General features: G+C 43.9%; 2 protein-coding genes across 2 annotated transcripts in view; both read left to right on the forward strand.

Moving 5' to 3' along the window:
• The window catches only part of LOC103771862 (zinc finger and BTB domain-containing protein 24-like), a 6,561-nt gene extending 6,319 nt beyond the window's left edge, over nucleotides 1-242 (forward strand). The window contains 2 exon segments of the mRNA XM_008939182.1: nucleotides 1-90; nucleotides 92-242. Of these exon segments, the coding sequence (XP_008937430.1) occupies nucleotides 1-90; nucleotides 92-242 (241 nt within the window).
• Nucleotides 243-6,935: 6,693 nt separating this feature from the next.
• On the forward strand, nucleotides 6,936-17,158 carry PPIL6 (peptidylprolyl isomerase (cyclophilin)-like 6). The gene is made up of 8 exons (XM_008939192.1): nucleotides 6,936-7,010; nucleotides 8,330-8,425; nucleotides 8,850-9,038; nucleotides 9,992-10,054; nucleotides 10,198-10,345; nucleotides 12,292-12,348; nucleotides 15,486-15,621; nucleotides 17,047-17,158. The coding sequence occupies exons 1-8, from the start codon at nucleotides 6,936-6,938 to the stop codon at nucleotides 17,156-17,158; spliced, it is 876 nt and encodes a 291-aa protein (XP_008937440.1).
• The last annotated feature ends 3,233 nt before the right edge of the window (nucleotides 17,159-20,391 follow it).

The following is a 20,391-nucleotide window of genomic DNA, read 5'->3' on the forward strand; positions in this document are numbered from 1 at the left end:
AGAACATCTCCATGCTCATCAAGGACAAAATGAAGAAATCCACTTAGCAGGTTCTTCAAATCGAGCTCAGCACGTGCAGCTGACTCGGGAATCAACAGTCTCACTCTAGCCAAGATATGGTTTCTTCCCATCAGATTGATGAAGAACAGAATCAAAGTGTACATGTTTCTGAATCCCATCAACAGTCTCTATCAGTAAATGAGTCATTTCATGAGCATCCTATTCAAGGACAGGCATTCTGAAATGCTTCTTTGCCATCGGGGGGCTCGGCTATAGCATGCTTCTCATCCAAGCACCAATTACATGTATCACACTTTGCTTCCTGCAGCACAGTCTATCTGAAGATGCATTTCTTGGTGATTTTGATGGGTGACTTTCAATTTTCTTACCTTTATTTATTTTAGTCTTTCCTGTTTTTCCAGATTGGTATTTCCCTACCACTTACTCCATAGCTCAAAAGTGACTAATGGGGGTTTTTGTGCCTCATACACATCTATGCCTACTGAGGAGATATTTGGCCCCTTATTTACATTTCTGTGTGACTCTGCAGAGAAATGTACCTTGCTGATAGAAAAAGAGCATTCAGGATGTCTTCTGATCAGAAAGTAAAAGTTCTCTGATGAAGTCATCACCTGAACTACTGTCAAGTTTAAGATAACCAGTACTTCTTGCAAAGCTAATACCACACGTCTTATGTTTCATGAGCTTCCTCTCTTCGGGTTAATGTACAATTTTCTATGTGGTCATTCTCTGAAGTGCATTTTGATTTATTGACTACCAAATTGGTTTGGTTTGAATTTAAATTGTTGCAGCCTTTGTGTGGCCCTGGCTCGCCCCTTCTGTTTACTGTACGCTGTACCAGTTCTGCTCGTTGGAAGTGCTTAAGCCATGGCACTTGAGTGGTGGCAGTGAGATGTGGTGGTTACACTGGGCAACTGAAAAGCCCAGATTCTGCTCTGTTAGTGCTGCCACTCACTCTCTGCCTGGCTGTGGACGAGGTAGTTCACCCCTGTGCCTTATTTCATCATCTAGTAAGCAGGGATAGCATTCACACACTCTGCTGAGCACTTTGAAGAGCTCTTGATGTTGAAGGAGATGTCCGTTGAAGTGCAGAATTCTCTTCCTGACAGGATTCAGTCTGGCTTAGGAGCCAGTGTATACTTGAAGCATTATTTTTTGTACTTTTGAGAGCAGAATGTAATGTTACTTTTAATATATGTTAAAGCGGATAATTGTTTTTGTGGGAATCTAATGAATAGAAACAATCCAGAGCATAATGAGCTATATGAATGGGGCATATCACATTAAAAGTTGTACAGCTATTTTCGCTGACTAGATTAGATGTGTACAGATTGTTTTCAATGACTGACTGACTGCTAACAAAAAAGACTTGAAATCTTAATAAAATGACATGCCAGGATACGTGCTTTTCATTTTCAGGTTTGGCTACTGGTAACATCTCCTGTAGTGTTCTGATGTGTTAAGATCCAGATAAAATGCCACTGGTACTTAAAGCAATTTGCTCAATCATCACTTCGGTATTAATATGTCATACTTGTGATTTACATTGATATTTTATGTTCTAGCAAATTAAAAATGTGAAGATTAAGGTGAATTTAAAAGTGAAACAAAAGCCCTTTGTACCTGCTTGGCTTATATGACTGCCCAGAGAGCATAAAACCCAGTGTGTAGAATGACAGAATAAATTAAGGTGAAAGGGACTTCCAGAGGCCATCTCATTGAACTCCTTCCTCAAAGCCAATGCAGCAGTGGCATCTCTGCCTACTCTTAAGGCCTGAACAAAGCCAGTGCTCTCCTTTTTCTTCATGTCCTCCAGCTCTTTAATTGCCTTGGTGGACTTCTGTCTGCAGTCCAGGATCAATGCCTGTCTTGTTCTGGGGAGCCTAAATTGTGGATGATGTTCCTTGTTCAAGTACAGACTACTCGGCTGGCTCCTGACCATATGCTGTGGCAGTTTGAGTAACTACCTCCATTATTTCAAAGTACTAGATCAGTTTTTATCTGAATGGATTATGGAAAGGGTAGACAATGGGAATGAATCGTAGAATCATTCTGGTTGGAAGAGGCCTTCAAGATCATCAGGTCCAACTGTCAACCATTAAATCAATGCAAATAAACACACAAAAAACCCAAACCATCCCACAGCAGAACTTTTTAGGCTTTTCACCTCTTCTTTCCTCTCAGAATAGAGAAATAAAACTTGTTTACTTTCTGCCACCAAGGAGAACCAGCATATTCTGCAGCTGTACTTGAGAAGCTTCAAATCTTAATGCTGTAAGAAAAGATGAAAAAATACAGTCAAGCTTGTTACAAAATTACAAAAAATCATCATGATTAGTTGTATAAATTTCAGCTTACAATAAATATTCTGGCATTTTCATCCTAACAACTTGTGATTTTATCTAAAATAGTGTGCAGCCATTATACTGTCTCATCATAAATTCACAGGATCCTGCACTGAGTTCCTTCTCTGCCATCTATTTATGAATCCTGAAATACTTAAAAGCTGGTTACAAGCTACATTCTCAGACCACCAGTAAAATAGTTTAAATACTTTCTTCTCTTTTTGAACTTTGATTTGTTCATTATGAACTTAGCCTTGCAGCATTAAGTACGATGCTACAGTTGTGTGTGAGCTGCTATCACATAGTGATTGCTCAATGCTTTTCCTGTAACAAAAAAAAAAGGCTTGGGTATGAAATTTTCTTAGGCTTTTCTAAAAATTACCACTGAAGAAACAAGATTCTGTGAATAGCAGAGCAATGACTAATCTTGCACCCTGCACTGCTTCAGCTGTCAGCACATTGTAGCCTGCAGCCGAGAAGCTCACTTGGTTTCTCATACCACAAATGTTGCTTTTTTGACACCATTTGCTTCCTTTATAGAAAATGCATTTCTATTAAAAGTGAAAATAAATCCCTTTTCTGTGTGTGTATTTTTAAGGCTGCAGCCGAAGCCTAGGCTTGCTTTCAATGTGAAAGGAAACCCCTTCAGCTTTGCTTTTTAGTTCAGCTGCTGCTAAGAACTGTTTAGGAAAAAAAACATCCCTTCAAAACTACATTTCAAAGCAACTCTCTCTAAATATTCCTTAGCCAGTAAACACCATAACTTCTGATTTTCTGACATAAACTAATCTTAGCAAATCCATCTCACTGCTTACTATGTTAAAATGAGATTAGGATTCTAGACATAAATACAGGACAGTAAGAGACTACAGAAGTATCAATTTTTGTGAGCAATTAACAGCACTGTGTTTCTTCTACTCCATTTTTAAGTTACCCTGTGTAGCTAAACTCTAAAGAATTATACTATTCTTTTTTTCAAATGAAAGCTTATGAAATTTTGGCTTTTTTCTGAAGATTTTGGCTGACTCTCCAAGTGGAAGTTGAAACAAAACCCTGAGAAGTAGAGCAAACACTGTTCAGCATGTATTTGACTACTGTGTGTACGCTTACTCTGCTTGCCAGTTATGTTCTATCCATGGTTTAGCTGTAAATAGAATTTCTTGACCTCGGCACTAAAGTTCAAGAGAATTTTCTGTCTGTGTGTGGAAGCCAAGTCACTGGCAGTGTGGATCAGACCGGTGGGCCTTCAATCCAGCATCTCATTTTTGATGGATAAATATCAGAATATTTATTTCGTATGAGCTGTGAAAGCAAATTATCCCACCAATGTGAAAAGCTTCATCCCAGCACGTGTAACTTTGCAAGAGGTTTTTAAATCCTTGTTTCATGCTCTCCTCTGCTCAGAGGGACTGAAAAAGCACTACAGCAATTGCCTCCTAGTGTCTACGTGGAAAAGGCGATGACAACTTCACCTGGTGTTGGCTAAGACCTATCCTGGTGTGCTGGGATTCTTTACAGTCTTTTCACCTTAAATGAAAGCTAGCATGGGATTCATTCCTAATCATTGACCCAATGCCCATGTGAGCACAGCAGCCTGGTGTGTTTTCTGTCTCCCCACATCTTGCATTTCTGCAGCAGGTTGTCTCACTGACTGTGTCATTCAGGAGAAGCTGAGTCCAGCCTGGGAGTGGTTGGGAGGAGATGAGTTTGCAAAGCAGGTGTGCCCTGGGCAGCAGTCAAAATTGCTTGCTGGATACACATATCTTCCCATGGTCAGAATTCCATCTGTGCAGGCTTCTTCCCAATCCTACTGCTATTACAGGTTCTCTTCAAGAGTGCAGAAGGAACAAGTAATAACAACTAATGTTTTCTACAACAGGTGGACTGCTGTTCATTTCTGGCCCAAGCAATTCTTCTGAATGGAAAAAAACATCCAGGTATATACTAGGTAAACCAGCATCTCACTGTAGTATGCTTAATGCTTATTTCTGGCTAGTATTTTAATCCCATCTAATGGAATGTATCTTTGGAATAGCAGAACGCAGAGCTTTGTTCAGTTGGCAACTCCCTACCCTGTCCTGCAAGTTTTTCTAACACCTGCAACTGCATGTCACTGTCTCTGCCTTCCTGAAGGGGACCGAGTCTTACATGTTCATGGGTCTTCCCCTCAAACCACTGTATCCTCCTTGTCCTCTAACGGCGCATGCCTCACAGCTATTACAGCAGTCACCTGGAGAACTTCAGATTGTTGTGGACAGCCTTGTTAGTATACTGTCATCTTCAAAATCAGCTTATCCCTTTGGCTTTTCTTTTAATTTATTGATAAAGTGATGTCGGTTTCTGCCTTCCACCTGGAAGATTAAACTTATAAAGGTCCTTATTTCTAGAGCTGAATCTGTCCTTCATTCTCTGGCAGCATGAGACTTTCTTTGAAGTCTCCAGTGTTGTTTGCTTTGACTGATAGGTGATCTAACAACTGCATTTTCCCTGCATAGTATGTCTCAGAAAGGATCTGTGGTGGCCCAAGGGCCTGGTGTGAAAAGGAGATGGTGGCCTTCCCTCTAGTCATCACAGCACACAGTTGTGGTTCCACAGCTTCAGCAGATAAGCTGTGCAATGTTTCTTCTCCCAAGTATTTGCTCTGGTGTTATTTGGCATTTGTGTCTTCATCAAGCACAGCATTACTCTTCATGCAGCTTTCAGCAGGGTGATGCTGTAGTCATTTGACTCACCCTTCACCAAAATGTCACTGGGCGACTCCTAGCATCTCTCCTGCCAGATCACCTTCAGTACCTCCATGTGGGGGAAACCTCTCTCAAATATGTACTTTTTTAATTAGTCCAATCTGCCTTTCTGTTCTCTTTCTCAGTCTCTTTCAGATGCTATCTTGGACTGAAAGGAACTGAGCTGGCTGCAGCAGCTGGAGAGGTTTGGAGTGAGGAAACCCTCTGAGAATCCCACAGAAACAAAACTCTTGGGTCTCTTGTCAGGGTACGTGTGCATGTTTCAAAGGATGCCAAGTTTCCAACTACGTTAGTTGCACAGCCTTTGAAAAGGTTTCAGTGTCATCATTTAAATGTACTGGACTACCTCTTGTGCTTTCCATGTTCTTCTTCAGGGCAACTGTCACTCTCTCCTGACTGACTGCAGCACGGCACATCTGCCGCAGTGGGCGAGCAGAGGGGTATCAGTAAAACTCCCATCTAACTCTTACTCCCAGGAAAACTTTTCCACTCATCTAAGTACTATGGATAAGCTTACAGAACAATATCATGTTGTCATAAACAGGTAACAGAAAGAGGCTGAAATGAGTAATAGTCATCCTGTTCAATATTTTAATATTTATAATTTCGATAATTTGCAACCTGTTGAATAGATCTGAATGTACCTGAGTTACAAAATTATATGAAAAGAAAGGGAGACACAAAAGAATGGATAGAGAAAGCAAGGAATTGGTAGGTCTGAGCTTGCTCTTTTCATCATTAAAAAAGCCCATCATAAATTCACAGAGACATTTTAAAAGGCTAAATAAACTTCAGTTTTATTTATCTGTATAAAGCTAAAAATATGGATGCAGAGAAAAATAGGTAGTGAAGAGAATATGTTCTGAAGTGTTACTGATTTTGTATTTGACTCCAATTATGCTCCTTGTCTTCTTGAGTTTATATAAGGCTGCTATGGACTTTTTTTGGCTATAGCAGAAGCCATATGGTCTGGCTTCTAAAATTAAGTTCCGCTTGTCACAGCCTGTCATCATGCCGGCCCTTGGGAGGAGGAAGGGAGGAAGGAAAGGGCTTTTCCTTGGCATCTCTCTGTCACAGCTTACAAGAGGTGGCTGCAGCTGCAGACGCTGCTTGCTGTGGTCACCTACTGTCACATCTTTGCTTGACTGCTGCCACCCAGTACCTGTCTGCAAATTAAAGCTGCCTTGTCTACCACAGGATTTTAATATGTCCCCTTGTCCAAACTGTTCTGCCTCCCTCAATTTTATGCATTTTTCCAGCAGGATAAAATCGTAACACAAAATTATAATATCTTGTGCATAGGTCTTCCAGGCAATGGAGCAGCTGTGGCAGCTAACCCTTCAGAAACTGATTTTCTGCATGGTCTTTGATACTGTGAGGATGATGCTCTTCAAATCCAATATTGCTGCACATCCCAACACAATGATTACAAAAGCGATGCCCTAAGGAGTTGCTGCAAGGAAATACCACTGAGCCACATACAGACCTGAGAAACTTCAGAGCTACCTAGGGGAGCCCTTCTGCAACCTGAGATTTCTTTCTTGGTCTGAATTTTTTATACACGTGGGTAGTTCAGAAAGATGTAGCTGAGAGGCTATAGGCTTTTTGGTTCCAATTCTGTGGTTATGTGCAAATTTATCGCTTTATAAAGCCATTTGGATTATACAGTGAAAAAACAAGACTGCACATTGTTACTAAGATGAGAAATAAATATTCCATTAGGCTTGGAAAGTGCTTAGAAATGCTGTGGCATGTGTGTCTGGCGTTGCCATGGAGCTGGGTTCTGTTGACAGACTCGGACTCACTCTGTGGCGGCCAGGGCGCCATGGCCCCACGGCAGGTGACAGTGGTGGGGCTGCTCCAGGACCCGGTTTTCCACGTGGCCAAGTGCGTGGCAGAGGTAATGCCCCCTGGCTTCGGCTTTGACCCCGGCCCCCGCCCCGGCTGGGCGCGGCGGGGAGCATTATGTAAATAAGCCAAGGAATGCCTGCGCCTGGCGGCGGCTCTTAGAAACAAAATATTCCAAATTTCGTGTTTCTGCTCTTCTTCAGCACTGCCAGCCGCAGGCACAGGCACCGAGGCTTTATGGGCCCCCAGCTCAGGGCTGCTGGGGGTGGGGGTCTCCATTGCAGCTTCCTCACCTCCCCGGCCCTGCGCCTCCGAGAGAGTTTACAGCTGTGCAATGCTGCATGTCATGCACATCACAGCTCCACCCAGCTTGCTCAGCAGCTTATGACAAGTCCCTTAACGCAGCTCTGTTGGTGCATAAGAGAAAGCAAAAAGCTGCAAACCTCACAGGGTTTTGCAGGCATTTCACGAGAAGCTGGGCTCTGCGGCAGATGCGCAGCACGAAGCCCCCCGTGGGGTGCACAATGCTGACCTTTATGCCCTCCCTGCCTGTAAGAGCTCATTTGCCAGGCTTGTGCCCCAGCATTATTTACAGCTGATGAAGCTCTGCCATCCATCAGCAGCCCTAAGGACAAGCCAAGCTGACTGCTGCACGGGGGTGTGCCTCAGCTTTTCCTCCTTTTTTTGTTCTTCCAGCCACTATCCAAATGATCAGGGACTGTGAGCTGAACAGAAATTCACTTCTCTTTAAACTTTTTAAGGCCAGCTCAGCTAGCTTTAAGCCACAGCTTGTGGCACTTGTGTGCCCCAGACCACATGGAGATGAGGTTAAACTGATAGACAGGAATGTCCCATATCTAAATAGCTGCGTACTTCTAATGCAGTGCTACATGCAACAGGGACTGGAAACATCCATCTTGCAGCCTTTGCCCAGCCACTCACCTGCCCCAAGGCCCGGGGCCCAATCTCCTGGGACAGCAGGGGACCACAACTCCCCATGCATGCAAAAATGAATGCAAAAAGTACAGCTGGTGATGCTCTGCAATGACTTTTAATATCTTATTGCTTACATCCATCTCACATGGCAAGGAGGGGGAATACCAGTATAATTCAATAATTTTTGTGAAGCAGCCCTTCGTAGAAAAACAAGACAGCCACTACCTCCACAAAAAGAAATTTAGAGCAATTCCTATATACTTCTGCAAGTGTCAGGAATTATGCCAGATCCATGAGGGGCACAGAGCAATAACCAGATCAGAACACGGCTGAGGTTGTAGTTCATGACAGAAATACCATCTGTGACACGATAGGGCGTGGGAGGCTTTTAAACTGCTCATAAGCAATTTTTTTTCCCTTACCTCAAAAATACAGGCTCTGAAGCTGAAGTTTCCCAGCAAGTTTGCAAATCCTGTCATACAGCCTTTAGTGGAATTTGCATGGCATGAATATTTACAGAAGAAAAAGAAGGTAAGCCTCACAAGTGTTCTCCTGGAGGCTGCAGTTTCTCCTAGCTCATTGCCACCCACAGATTTCAGAAATTAACTTTTCCACCCCAATTAATTCAACATTCTCAGAGACCCTCGAAACAGGATGAGGCTCTCCAGGTGTCTTTTTCTGTTCAGGTCAAGCTGCCCCCCAAAGTGATACCCAGATGACTCTTGTCATAGCAGCAAGATCCAGACCTTTAGGGCACATAAATGTGTGCAGTCTCAGCACATCTCACCAAAAACTGCTGCCCACTCCCTTCCACCTGGCAGGATTTGTGGTTTTAAAAGTAGGAAAGACATAAAATTATCACAGGCCACTTCATCTGTGGTTGATTATTTCTGATTCCTTCTTCACTAAGTGTGCAATTAATCCCTGGAGGCTTTGTTTTCCCTCGGAAACGCAGGAGCTGAGAGGTGAGGTGTGGGCATATGCCTCCTCAGTGATGTGCTTTGTTGATGGCCAGCTGCTGGGGGACGAGAAGGAGCTGCTCAAATGGTCATACTGTGAGTGGGACTATTGTCACTGCAAGCCCCAGACACTTTACCAAGCGATTGCTGAGAATTTCTACACCAAGTATCTGAAAAACAGCCAGGCAAGTAGCACTTTTTTTTTCAGGCAAGTAGCCTTACATGAAGAGTCCAAGGTCTGCAAGTGGCTGAAGAGGTTGTCAGATGAAAGGGCTGGCAGCACAAGGAAGAAGGAGAGTGAGCACATCAATGGTGTTGGGGGTTTTTTTGTATTCTGCCCTGCAATAGCAGGGCCAGAGCTGGGGCTGGAGAGGCCGATGGGGAGCATGCCCTGACACGGATGGCAGAGCCTCAGTGCCTCTCGAAGCCAGTAAGGGACAAAGGCTAACCGGGATGCCAAACATGCATTAACTGCTTTAGGGCTGAACAGTCTGACAAAAGCACACTAAAGACCATGCTGCAGCTGTGCTGCTCCAAAATCCCAAACTGCCCAGCCCTTGGGTACCAAATTCTTGGATACTCTTATTATTGGGTACCAAAAGCCCAACTACCAAACCTCTCCCAGCCAAGACCTCCTGAGATGCCAGAGTGATGTTAGGTACAACTCTGCCCGGCACTGACACAGTATTGAGAGCAGAGAAAAATAAAATGTCATACCAAAATTAATACCACAGAAGATGCAGCATCGACTGCACGCGGATTTGAGGCTGGCTGGGAAGAGTGAGAAATGTCTGGTTTGGTGGGATGGACAGTATTCCTGTGGATTCAGTCATTCCTGCCTGTATTGCATGGGCTGCAGAGGCCATGCAAATAAGCAGAAGGTGAAGAAGCAGGCCTTGCCCAGCAGTTTGCTTTTAACACACTGTTGGGATTATTTCTGTCCAGAATTAAGTGAAACATCTTCTACTTTATCGTTTGTTTAAACAAAATACTAGGAATGCTGTTGTGTGTGGACAATCCCGCGGACATTTTCTGAGACCATGTATGCTGGGCAGCTGGACCCCTGTGTTAGGCAGCAAGTGCAGCACAGTGGGCTGGCCTTTCCTTCACTGCATTTGTTTTCCTGCTTTTTTTTCAGCATGCGTTTGTGTACCTGGAGATAGCCATTGAGGAACAGCCCATTGGGAGGCTGCTTTTTGAGGTAAATTACAGAGGAGAAAAGCAAAAGCGAGGAACAAGCACACCTCGCAAAGCGGTTCCACCTGCTGAAGGAGCGAGGACAGAAACCTGGGCAGTAGTCATCAACTAGGAATTTCACACCTCTTCTTCTTCTCACTTTTGCAGCTCTTTTCAGATGTGTGTCCCATGACCTGCGAGAACTTCCGTGTGCTGTGCACTGGAGGAGCAAAGTCTCCCCGTGACGGCCGAGAGCTCACCTACAAAGACTCCCTTTTCCATCGCATTGTGAAAAATGGCTGGATCCAAGGCGGAGGTGTGCTTCCAGGTGCCCTGAGTAAATCTGAGTTACAGCAGAAGTGGAGATGGGACAATCTGCATGAATACATCCATGCAGACGACACGGAACTGCCTGACAAAGCTAACTTCTGCAGGACAAGTTCTTCATTAACATATATTAAAAAACCGCTGTCTCTTATAGCCATTCAAAATGGTGGGGTCTAAACCCCAAAGGTGACATATGCATGATTCCCACAACCAGGCAGAGGATTCTTCAGTAGTATGAGACACCTTCCCCTTGGTTTTCTCTCAAGGCCTGGTCAACCTTGGGTGAAAACCAATTAGGAAGTTACCAGTAGGTGTCCTGCCTTTGAAGTGAATAGTATAAAAGCTGTTTCTGGTTGCAGTGAACTGGGGGGGAGTTTGTTTATGGGTAGGTATACTGTGTAGGGCTCCCTTGTTACTGGAAGGACTCCCTTGCTGTCTGCTGCAGCCAGTTTCCAGCAATGGTGGAACAGAATGGAGAGCTGGACAGGACAAGAGTGATATATGTGACAATGCTTCTCTTTGGCAATTAATATAGTGACTTTAGCATGGCTATGACTGGACTTTTGACTTGGTTTATCCCTTTTCCCATTTCTGGATTCTTAGCTTGACTTACTCCTTCCTTTGTTGCACCATCTACTATGAGTGATATATTGCTCTGTTTGTTCCTCCTGCTGTTAACTATACCATGTCTTTCCTGTATTTGTTGCAACTGGATGGTAAAGTCTGTTTTCTACTGATGTCCATACCCTTTCTGCTGGGCTCCATAACTGGAAAACACTATCTGACTTTCTGAATATAAGAAAAGTCTGGATAATTTGTTCTTTTGATTATTCAAGGCCTTTTCAAAAGAATTTAGGAAGCAAATTGAAAGTGTTAACTCTTTTCCATTAAGTTCTTTGCTAAGTAATTAGGAAACTAATTTGAAACATGAAAACACTATGAGTATTCATAGGAAAACATATTACTTGTTTTATGGAGAGATTAATTTACAGAGGCATTTTGCCAAGTGTCAGAGCCCTTCCAGATGTGCTGGTGAGTTGTTTGACGCCAACACTGTGCCTGGGGTTTAGCACTGATGAGAAAGACTCCACAAACAATGGGTCATGTAGTTTGCCTGACATCCCCAGGGAAGTCAAGATGTGTATCAGAAGGGATTTCCTTCTTTACTCCCTTTTGGTCCATCATCCATCTTACCTATCTATACTTCTTACCTGCATTTGCCTTGCCTGCTCCAAATGCAAGTGCTTAAATAATTTTTTTTTTTATACTTCGAAGGACGCACCTCCTACATTCCATGAATCACTATGCAGATATCTCTGTAGTCCATAAAAGCAACTTAAATTACAAGCTTGCCACTGCAGAGGACGAACCACGACCTGACTGGTGTTAAGACAATGTCTAAATAAAGTAACAAAACCAGACTTCTGTTAAAAAAAAAAAAAAAAAAAAAAAAGGTATTTGGCCTCTTTAGTACCTTACCCATCAGAAGTCTGACTCAACAGGAACTTCTGTCTTATCAAACCTCTTTTCTTAGACAATTTAGTGGTCTTAACTCACCATAATACGTCTGCATTCTTATCCTTTCTTTTCCCACCCCTACTCCCTCTGACAGATGTCATTCTCCAGGGTGCCCCACAGGAGCTCTCTTGGGGGTGGAGATGACATATTCTCACTTGAGATACTAGCTTCAGAGGGGCAGCAATTAAGACCATCAGATGAAATAGTTCTCCATAGAGTAGTTGGCTCTTGGGACAGAAGCAGAGCTCTTCCCAAAGGTCTGTTGAAATTTCAGTAATAAAACTGAGGGGATGCATGAGAGAGACGGATGCAGTTGTTCCCCAACCCATGCCTCTGATGTCAGATGAGCTGCTAACAACCCCCAACAATGCTTGTGATATACCTGGTTTCTGATGGTTACTTTTATCTCCCCTGCAGATGTAATAACTGGAAAGGGAGGTGGAGGAGAATCAATTTATGGTCCCACCTTTGAAGGTATGTTTCCTCAGCTATCTTACAGTGCAAATGGCAAATTCCCACAAAAATCAAGCTGCGGATCTGATCTTATTCACAGAATAACCTGGGAATTTCCTTTCATCTCCCTAAAGAAAAGGGGTTGTTTTTCCAATTATTGTTTGTATTGGCATGAGTGGACTGCTTTAGTGAGGTCACTTTTTGATCTGTAACCCTGTCCCCTCCCTGACTGCCTCAGGACAGTCCCCTGTCCGGGCTCAGCTTCACCAAGCCCCTTTTATCTGCCTGAATGAGGGCTGATGGTCGCCTACAAAGGTGAGGCCTACTTCAAACTGTGAGTACTCATCTTTGTGGACAAGACCTTAGAAATGCAGAAGTGGATTAGCTACAGATCTCTAGACACCCGATACCACTTGTTTAAATGCATTTAAAACAATCGACTCTAGATTTCCTGGACCTCAGGCAGCTTTTCAGGCTTGGGCACACAGCAGGCACGGCTGCCAGCCTCTACATGACTCTGCAGATTTAAGGGGAGTTAATTCTGAATCTCACATCAAACCACGAAAGTCGAGAAATAGCAAACATGAGCTAAGTTTAACAAAAAATGTTCCCACATACTGGTATAAAGTAATACAACATAGAGGAAAAAGAACATTATAACTTGCAATATTTAAGAAAAAAAAAAAAACACACAATTGACATAGATGTTTGGATCCTCTGTTTAGACTAAATGCTAACCCATAAAGGCGTTTTATGACAGCCAGAGCACTTTTGAAACTGATTTATGTTCCCTTATATAAAAGCTTTCCCTCTGCCAATGTCACAAATGAGGTAACATCTGAGCAGCAGCCATCAGTGAGATCAGAACTGTCAAGTGTAGATGAAAACTTTCTTTCCCAAGATTCTAAAGAGCCTGCTCACGAGGAGAAGCTGCTTTCACCTCGAGGCCCCAGGACAGACGGAGGGAGAGCCAGCTAGAGGCGGGTCAGTAGCCAGCTCTGCCCAGCAGGCAGAAAAGCTGCTGGTAGCCCAGCGTGAGGGCAGGAAGAGGCAAAAGTCACTTCTTTGATGCTGAAGCTCCTGAAATAGCAGCAAGCCTAGACTCTCAGGACACACACATCTCAGAAAGGACACAAACTCCACAAAAAAAATAATACCGGCTGTTAAACTATTTGCAAGGTGGCCATCACCGAGGATTTTGAAGTTTGTGAATCCTCTTTTCCATCAGTGCTACTCAACGGATTTGTGCTAGTGAGCATCTCACACCCTGTGCACTTCCTGTTCAGGTAGAAACTATCCACAGAGGAAATGAGTTTGAGCACATGTAGGCATCTCTGCATACAGGAGAGCTGTGGCCCCACACACGCTACCCAGGCTGCGACACACAGCCCCAGACCAGCATGCAGTGTTTTGCTCCTGGCTCCATCCTCCTCCTCCTCCTCCAGGCAAAGTTTGTGCTTGCCCGGTGCTACCCAGGAAAGATGCTGCTATGTCACGTGGGAAGCTGACAATGCATCAAAAATCACTTAAGTAATTTTAAGGTGGATTTAATTTGGAACCTGTCAACCTTGCAAGTGTCGCTGTAAGAGTTTTATTACCCATATTGTATATACTCCACGTGTTGATGTATTAGAGGAGAGGATTGCTAATACTTCCCCTCACTTTTTAATTAAAAGTTGCTTTCATCTTTGAGAAGGATGTTCCACTCGGTATGCCTTTCTATTTTAAGGCTTAGATTGGTTTCCCAGTACTTCCCACAAAACTATTTTATACTGAGGGCAGAGGACAAATATCTTTGACATCTGAAAAGAATGAGAGATGCCTCTGTCAGCCAGTAATGTCCTGGGAGACTCCGCTCTTGGCACGTGCCTGGGTACTGCAACGTTTACTGAAATTAATGGGACACAACTGCATTTTACTGTAATGGGCTGAAAGGACTGAGGTAATTACAGAGAATCACTTGGCCTGGAGCATGACGTCATAGGACAAAGCATCCTACTCCAAAATTAGTCCACTGAAGTAATATTGCAAACCACAAGGCAGCAGTCAGGGAGTAACTGCTTATTTAAAATTTAATTATTGTTTTTATGAATCAGTTTCTGAGAAGCGCACTCGAACAGTACAAAAAGAATTAAGACAAAAATAATGGAACAATAACATATAACTATTTCTACAGTTTCCTTCAAGCTTTCTGAGAGCTCAGTGGGGCTCTTGTCTGCTCAGTGTGATCAGGTCCAAGGCAGGTGTTGGAGGTGAGGATCAGTGGACTCCCTGCTCCCCACCTCATAAGCCTCATGAGGAGGCTTCCCTCCACAGAAGAGAAGGAATCAAGTCCTTGCCATCATCCCCCATGCCCAAGCAAGCCTGATGCCTATCTTCCCCCAGTCATCCTTCTTGAGAGCTGTTTCTCCTCTCCCTTTTACCAGTCCTTCCTCAGCCAGCATGGAGGATCCTCTTCACCTCCTTGCAGCTCTCACTCCCATTGCCTGCCTCCTCTCCTCACCCTGGAACAAAGCTCCTACTCTGTGAGCACCCCAGGTCTCCTTAACTAAATATCTCCTCTCCATTTATTCATCTGTGTCATTTTATTTGGCTGAAGAAGTCTCTCAGTTCCCCTGCACTGGGAGCAGCTGGGCATCCTACCCCAGCCAGGCATGCCCTGCCCTCACAGGCCTGTCTGTGCTCATGGGGAATCCTGTCCTCTTTACCACAGGCAGTGGCATGAGGGAAGGCAGAGCAGAGGCTCTGCTTGGAGTATCTGCTCTGCTTCCTGTCTTCCTCTTCCAAACAGTGGGGAAAATGCTAATCAGGTCCAGGGAAATGCCATGCTAAGTGCACCTCCAGCAAAAGGTGTTACAGACTGACAATGGGGAGCCAGAGGCATCGCTGCTGTGTCTCTAATATTCAGAAATACCTGGAGTACTTTTTCATGGATATTTGTCATTAGCTTCTTTACTGGCTTAAGCACTAGGCAGTAGTGGGAAGCTCTTTCTAGGAAAGACATTGATTCAAAACAGACTTGGCTTGCATGAGGCTTGATGAGACATTTGGGGAAAAAGGAGAAGGGAAAGGGAGAGTGGGTAAGAAGGAACGGGGAGCTGTATGGTGAATAGCAGCAAACACAGCTGTGGCCTCTCATCCCCAAATGCTTTCCCTAGATGAAAGCTTCTCCGTCCGTCACAATGGAAGAGGGGTCCTCGGGATGGCCAACAAGGGCCGCCACACCAACGGCTCGCAGTTCTACATCACTCTCCAGCCAGCTCCCGAACTGGACAAAAAATACGTGGCTTTTGGGTAGGTATGCACAAGCTTGCTGCCGCTGCACTGTGTGGGAGATCACCCTGGCACCCCACAGGACATTGCTGCCCGGCAGAAAACATCCCTACAGCTGCAATGCATATGCCTCTGGCCAGGGGGCTGATGGATAGCTTAGATTTGAAGTACCCAGTGACACCTGTCCCTCCTGTCTCTGCCCTGGCTTGGCTTGCTCGAGCTGGAAAACCCTATGGCAAAGCTGCCAGGGACTCTCCAGGGCAAAGGCTACAAATCCATGCTGGCGTAACTTGGTGTCAGCTGAAGGTGGGCCCTGGTGGACAGGGGGGTGTTGGGCAAAGCCTCTGAGCTCCGCTTTGCCTTCATGAGCTGAAAGAAATTATTTTAGTGAATGCATGCTGGGAGTTTGTTCTCAGTAGGTTAATGTGTAGAGCTGGTCCTCTTAAGACTTTTAGATTTTCAGGAATGTAATAATGAAGATTCCTGCTCTGAGAAGTTTGCTTGATGTAAGACAGCAAAATACATTGGTATTGCCATAGAGGGAGTAATTCACAGTGCAGTTTCCATGTAGCCACATCATGGAGAAAGCCATAATTTTTAAAGGAAGCGAAAAATGTGACTGTCTAACTTACTGAGAACAAACCAAAAGCGACCGCTGGCTGGGTATACTTGTAACGAGTGGCATTCACCTCAGCCACGGGCTCAGTGTCATCTGAAAGGTGGGGGGTCCATGATCTTACAGCCAGGCCCTCATAAATCTGAGTGGGAGTTTAATCTTGAGGAAGCAAAAAGCAGCCACAACATATGATGAGGACAGCCATGCACTTTCCAGTTCTGCTCTGCTCACTCGTTCCAACGTGTCAGCTTGGGCAGGGGCTGCCTGCAGTGTCCTCCCTGCTTGGTAAGAGTGGGATGGATGGGGTGGGGTAGGAAACAGTATGAAGCTTTCCAGAGCACTGGTGGCATCTATTGCCATGCTGGCACCCACTCATGCTCCCACACTATGGGTGAAAATCTGAAATGAAGGTCTGAAAATCATTAGGATTGCAAAATTTTGGTCTGTTTTGAGGATTCAAACTAGTGCTGTGAAGGAAGGAAACAAAAGATATTTCTCAGGGAGTCACTTCTAACACAGCATGTCTCTTGATTCTTTCTCCTCAAAAATAATGGCCATTTTTAGCTGGGGTACATGGTAAAATGCTTATTTCTTTAAATAAATGGAGCCATAGTATTTCTGCCTCTCCTAAAATGCCAACTAGAGGGTACGTAATCAAGAACTGGTGGCATTAGCAACTCCATTGCAAAGAACAACTTTTTAAAAGGCAGAGAGGGTGCAGCCTGTCAGTAGGAAACGGGCGCCTGGTTTGTTATGGCTGCACACAAGCCAGAGGCTGCAGTTGGCTCCAGATGACAACAGATCATATGTGCACTTTCTCCCTCCTGTAGGCAACTGATCGAGGGCACAGAGGTCCTCCAGAAACTGGAAGCTGTACCTACATATTATGAAAGGCCTACAGTAGCCTGTAAGATTATTAACTGTGGGACCTTTGAGCCATGATCGCCAGCTGATTTTCCTGCCTGCTGTAAGGTAGAGCATGATTTTCCACTCAGCTTTTTGCAGACCTTGATGGCTTTCACTTAAGGCAAGAATAAAAGCACTTCTTGCATGTGAGTGGCTTGGAAATGTTCTTTTGGCTTGGAAAAAAAAAAAAAATTTGTAAGCTGTTAAGCACTTTTACAGGAGTATAGTGAAAGACTTATGAGCATTTCTCAGTCCCAGTCTACAGTTTATGGGAAATGGTGTTAATACAATTACATAGTGACACGCATACAGAGAATCATAGAATGGTTTGGGTTGGAAGGCACCTTAAAGATCATACAGTTCTGACTCCCCTGCCATGGGCAGGGACACTTCCCACTGGACTAGATTGCTCAGATCCCCATCCAACCTGGTCTTGAACCCATCCAGTGATGGAGCATCCACAACTTCCCTGGGCAACCTGTTCCAGTGTCTTACCACCCTCATAGTGAAGAACTTCTTCCTTACATCTAATATAAATCTACCCTCTTCCTCTTTGAAGCCATTACCCTCATCCTATCACTACACGGCCTTGTAAAAAGTCCTGCCCCAGCTTGCTTGTAGGCCCCTTTCAGATACTGGAAGGCTGCCATAAGGTCTCCCTGGAGCCTTCTCTTCTCTGGGCTGAACAACTCCAACTCTCTTGGCCTGTCCTTTCAGGAGAGCTGTTCCAGCCCTTATATCCTGCATATGATAAAATGCACATATGGCTAAAGCATGGATGGATACATGGATACACACCTATAGGGACAAAGCTAAATTCTGCCTCTGCCACAACATCCACTGAACAGTTGTCCTGGTATGTTTACCCCATATGGCTCGGATACCAGATGTAGTCTACATGTGATAACTCAGACATCTCAGAGGAAAGGAGGAGAAAATATGTTTGCAGGACTGTGACCTCTCTGAATGCCACACATTTGATCCTGCCCTGACTACTATAAATGAAAAGTAACTAAAAGTAATGCCCTTGAAATCAGGTTAGTCTGCATCAGGCTAAAACCAGGAAATGCTAGAGCTAGCATAAGCTTTAAGTAAATATTTCTGGCAGATGGTGTCAAGTAACAAAAATGTGACTATTGCCACTAAACCACAGGAAAATATTGTTTATAGAGTTACTACAAACTAGGACATTTTAAGGTTATGTGTGGATACAAATATATAATGCACAATGTTTGCTAGTGTCAGTGATTTCTTACATGAGAGATCTCTCTGTTGTACAGTGTGGAGCTCAGACATGGATGGCTTCAGCAGAGGATGGCAAGTAAGCCTGAAAAGATGTGTGGAAGATCAAAATGCTGCCTGGAAAGAGAGGCCATAACCACCAAGTACATTGGAAGTTCAAAGGGAAGAGCATCCTTTCCTTGGGCTTGGGTGGAGATACAAGGTTAAACCAGCCCTGCTGTGCCAGGGCTGCACGGACACCATCAGTGTCCAGCTCCCCACCTCTATTTGTCAGAGTGCTGCGCTGAGCGACCTTGGCTCCTCTGCTCACCGTAAGAGCTGCCAAACCCCATGAAACATTACCAGCGTAAAGTGGGAAATGCTGAATTAGAGAAGCATTAGGAGAGACCTAATTTTGTCCAAGCTTAAGCCCATGGATTTCAATAAAAGTAATAATCTTAAAATTATTTGCTAAATGGGAATGAATGTAACAAATCAGCAGATGTTTAACTGAATGCCTGAAGAGGGCACAGACCTAAACTGGCCTCCACATACTTTGATTGTCTTAATTTTAGCAAGGGAAATTAGGTTTCTCTTATGGAACAAAACAAAAATATTATTTAATCTTTACATGTCTGTAACTAGCTAAGGAACCTTTAACACATTTTATCCTTCTATTTTCTAAAGCATTCTGAGATGGAATACCTCACTGTTCAGTTTTGGGTCACGTGTCCTGTCCACTCCTCCACACAGGTGCAGCCTTTTACTTTCTGCACTCCCAACGTGGTACACAGGATTTAGAGACACCTTGGTCTCCATAGGAGCAAGTATAAGCAAAAGCCTTTCTGCACACCAATCCTTGGTAGCAACTCTAAACATTGTTATCACTGCTAGAAGCAGATACTGTCTGCAAAAATATGCCATTAACTTCAGAAAAAGCAATTACTTAGAACAGACTGAGATGAAAAGTAAAATCACTGAACAGAATTAGTTCTGTTCTAGCTCAGACCAGGACCACAATCTATATACAGACCACTATATAGGAACTAAGTCTTCTGTAGGAACATTTCAAATCAATTAAACTGCTTAGAGAGTAATTATTTTCACTTCATAGTTCCAGGTTCTTTATAAAATAACACATTTCCTGACAAATTACTTTTCATAAGTAATGAAGACTATTGGTATCAAAGGATATGGCTTCCAAGCTCAGTATTGGGATAGAGGTTAGTAGCTCTTATTTCTTGCAAGGATTTAAAATTATACTCAAATGTTTAAAGATAAAAGTCAGAAAAGTTCTTTTAGCTCTTCAGGTTATAGAGGACAATCCTAAAAGACCAATTAATTGATTTTTTATTTGTTGTCAGCTTGGTCACCTACAGCAGGTCTGCTCTGCAGTGTGGCTGCACCCTGGTGCCCCTGGTGTCCCCAGCGAGGGACGGAGCCAGAGCAAAACTCGTGCTTTGAGTCCAAATGACCTGATCTGAGCAGCAGAAGCTCATGCTCTGACATTGGGCAGTGTTCAGGATCCCCCAGGGCACACAAATGCCCAATCATATCAAGATGATCCTGTGCCAAAAGTCACAGACCTGGTAACAAGTGTGATGGCTGGATGTACAACCTACAGGGTGTCGTACACTTGGGATGTCGGAGAGCCATGCAGGATCACCAGGTAGGGGACAACTGATTGAAGTTACACCACACAGAAGACTTTTTAAAGAGAAAAGGAGAGCACAACCAGGAAGTATTTTGAATTTCAGGCATAATGAACCTTCAGGGAAGCCACAATTACTGCTTTTGCATTGGTCATGACAGGACACTCTGCCAGAAAAAAATGTGGTAAAATCTTCCATCCAGTATTAAGGAAATCATCAAAAAGAGTTTGTCTTCCAACCCTGTCTCCCCAGCGCCTGCAGGTTGGATGTGCTTAATGGTCCAAGGCAATGAACAATTTAACAGGAAAGGAAGAATCATCTCAGCCTCAATCCAAAATTATGGTTTGTGTCATATTTGCTACTGTAACTTACATCTCTGATCAAGTCACTAGGAAT

Source organism: Merops nubicus, unplaced genomic scaffold (genome assembly GCF_000691845.1).
Source record: "Merops nubicus isolate BGI_N331 unplaced genomic scaffold, ASM69184v1 scaffold41990, whole genome shotgun sequence".
NCBI lineage: Eukaryota > Metazoa > Chordata > Aves > Coraciiformes > Meropidae > Merops > Merops nubicus.

Coding starts and splice junctions, on each gene's coding strand:
- PPIL6 (XM_008939192.1), top strand. CDS start 6,936: ATGGCCCCACGGCAGGTGACAGTGGTGGGGCTGCTCCAGGACCCGGTT. Junction 9,039..9,991: donor AGTATCTGAAAAACAGCCAG/GCAAGTAGCACT, acceptor CTTTTTTTTCAG/CATGCGTTTGTGTACCTGGA. Junction 15,622..17,046: donor AAAAAATACGTGGCTTTTGG/GTAGGTATGCAC, acceptor TCCCTCCTGTAG/GCAACTGATCGAGGGCACAG.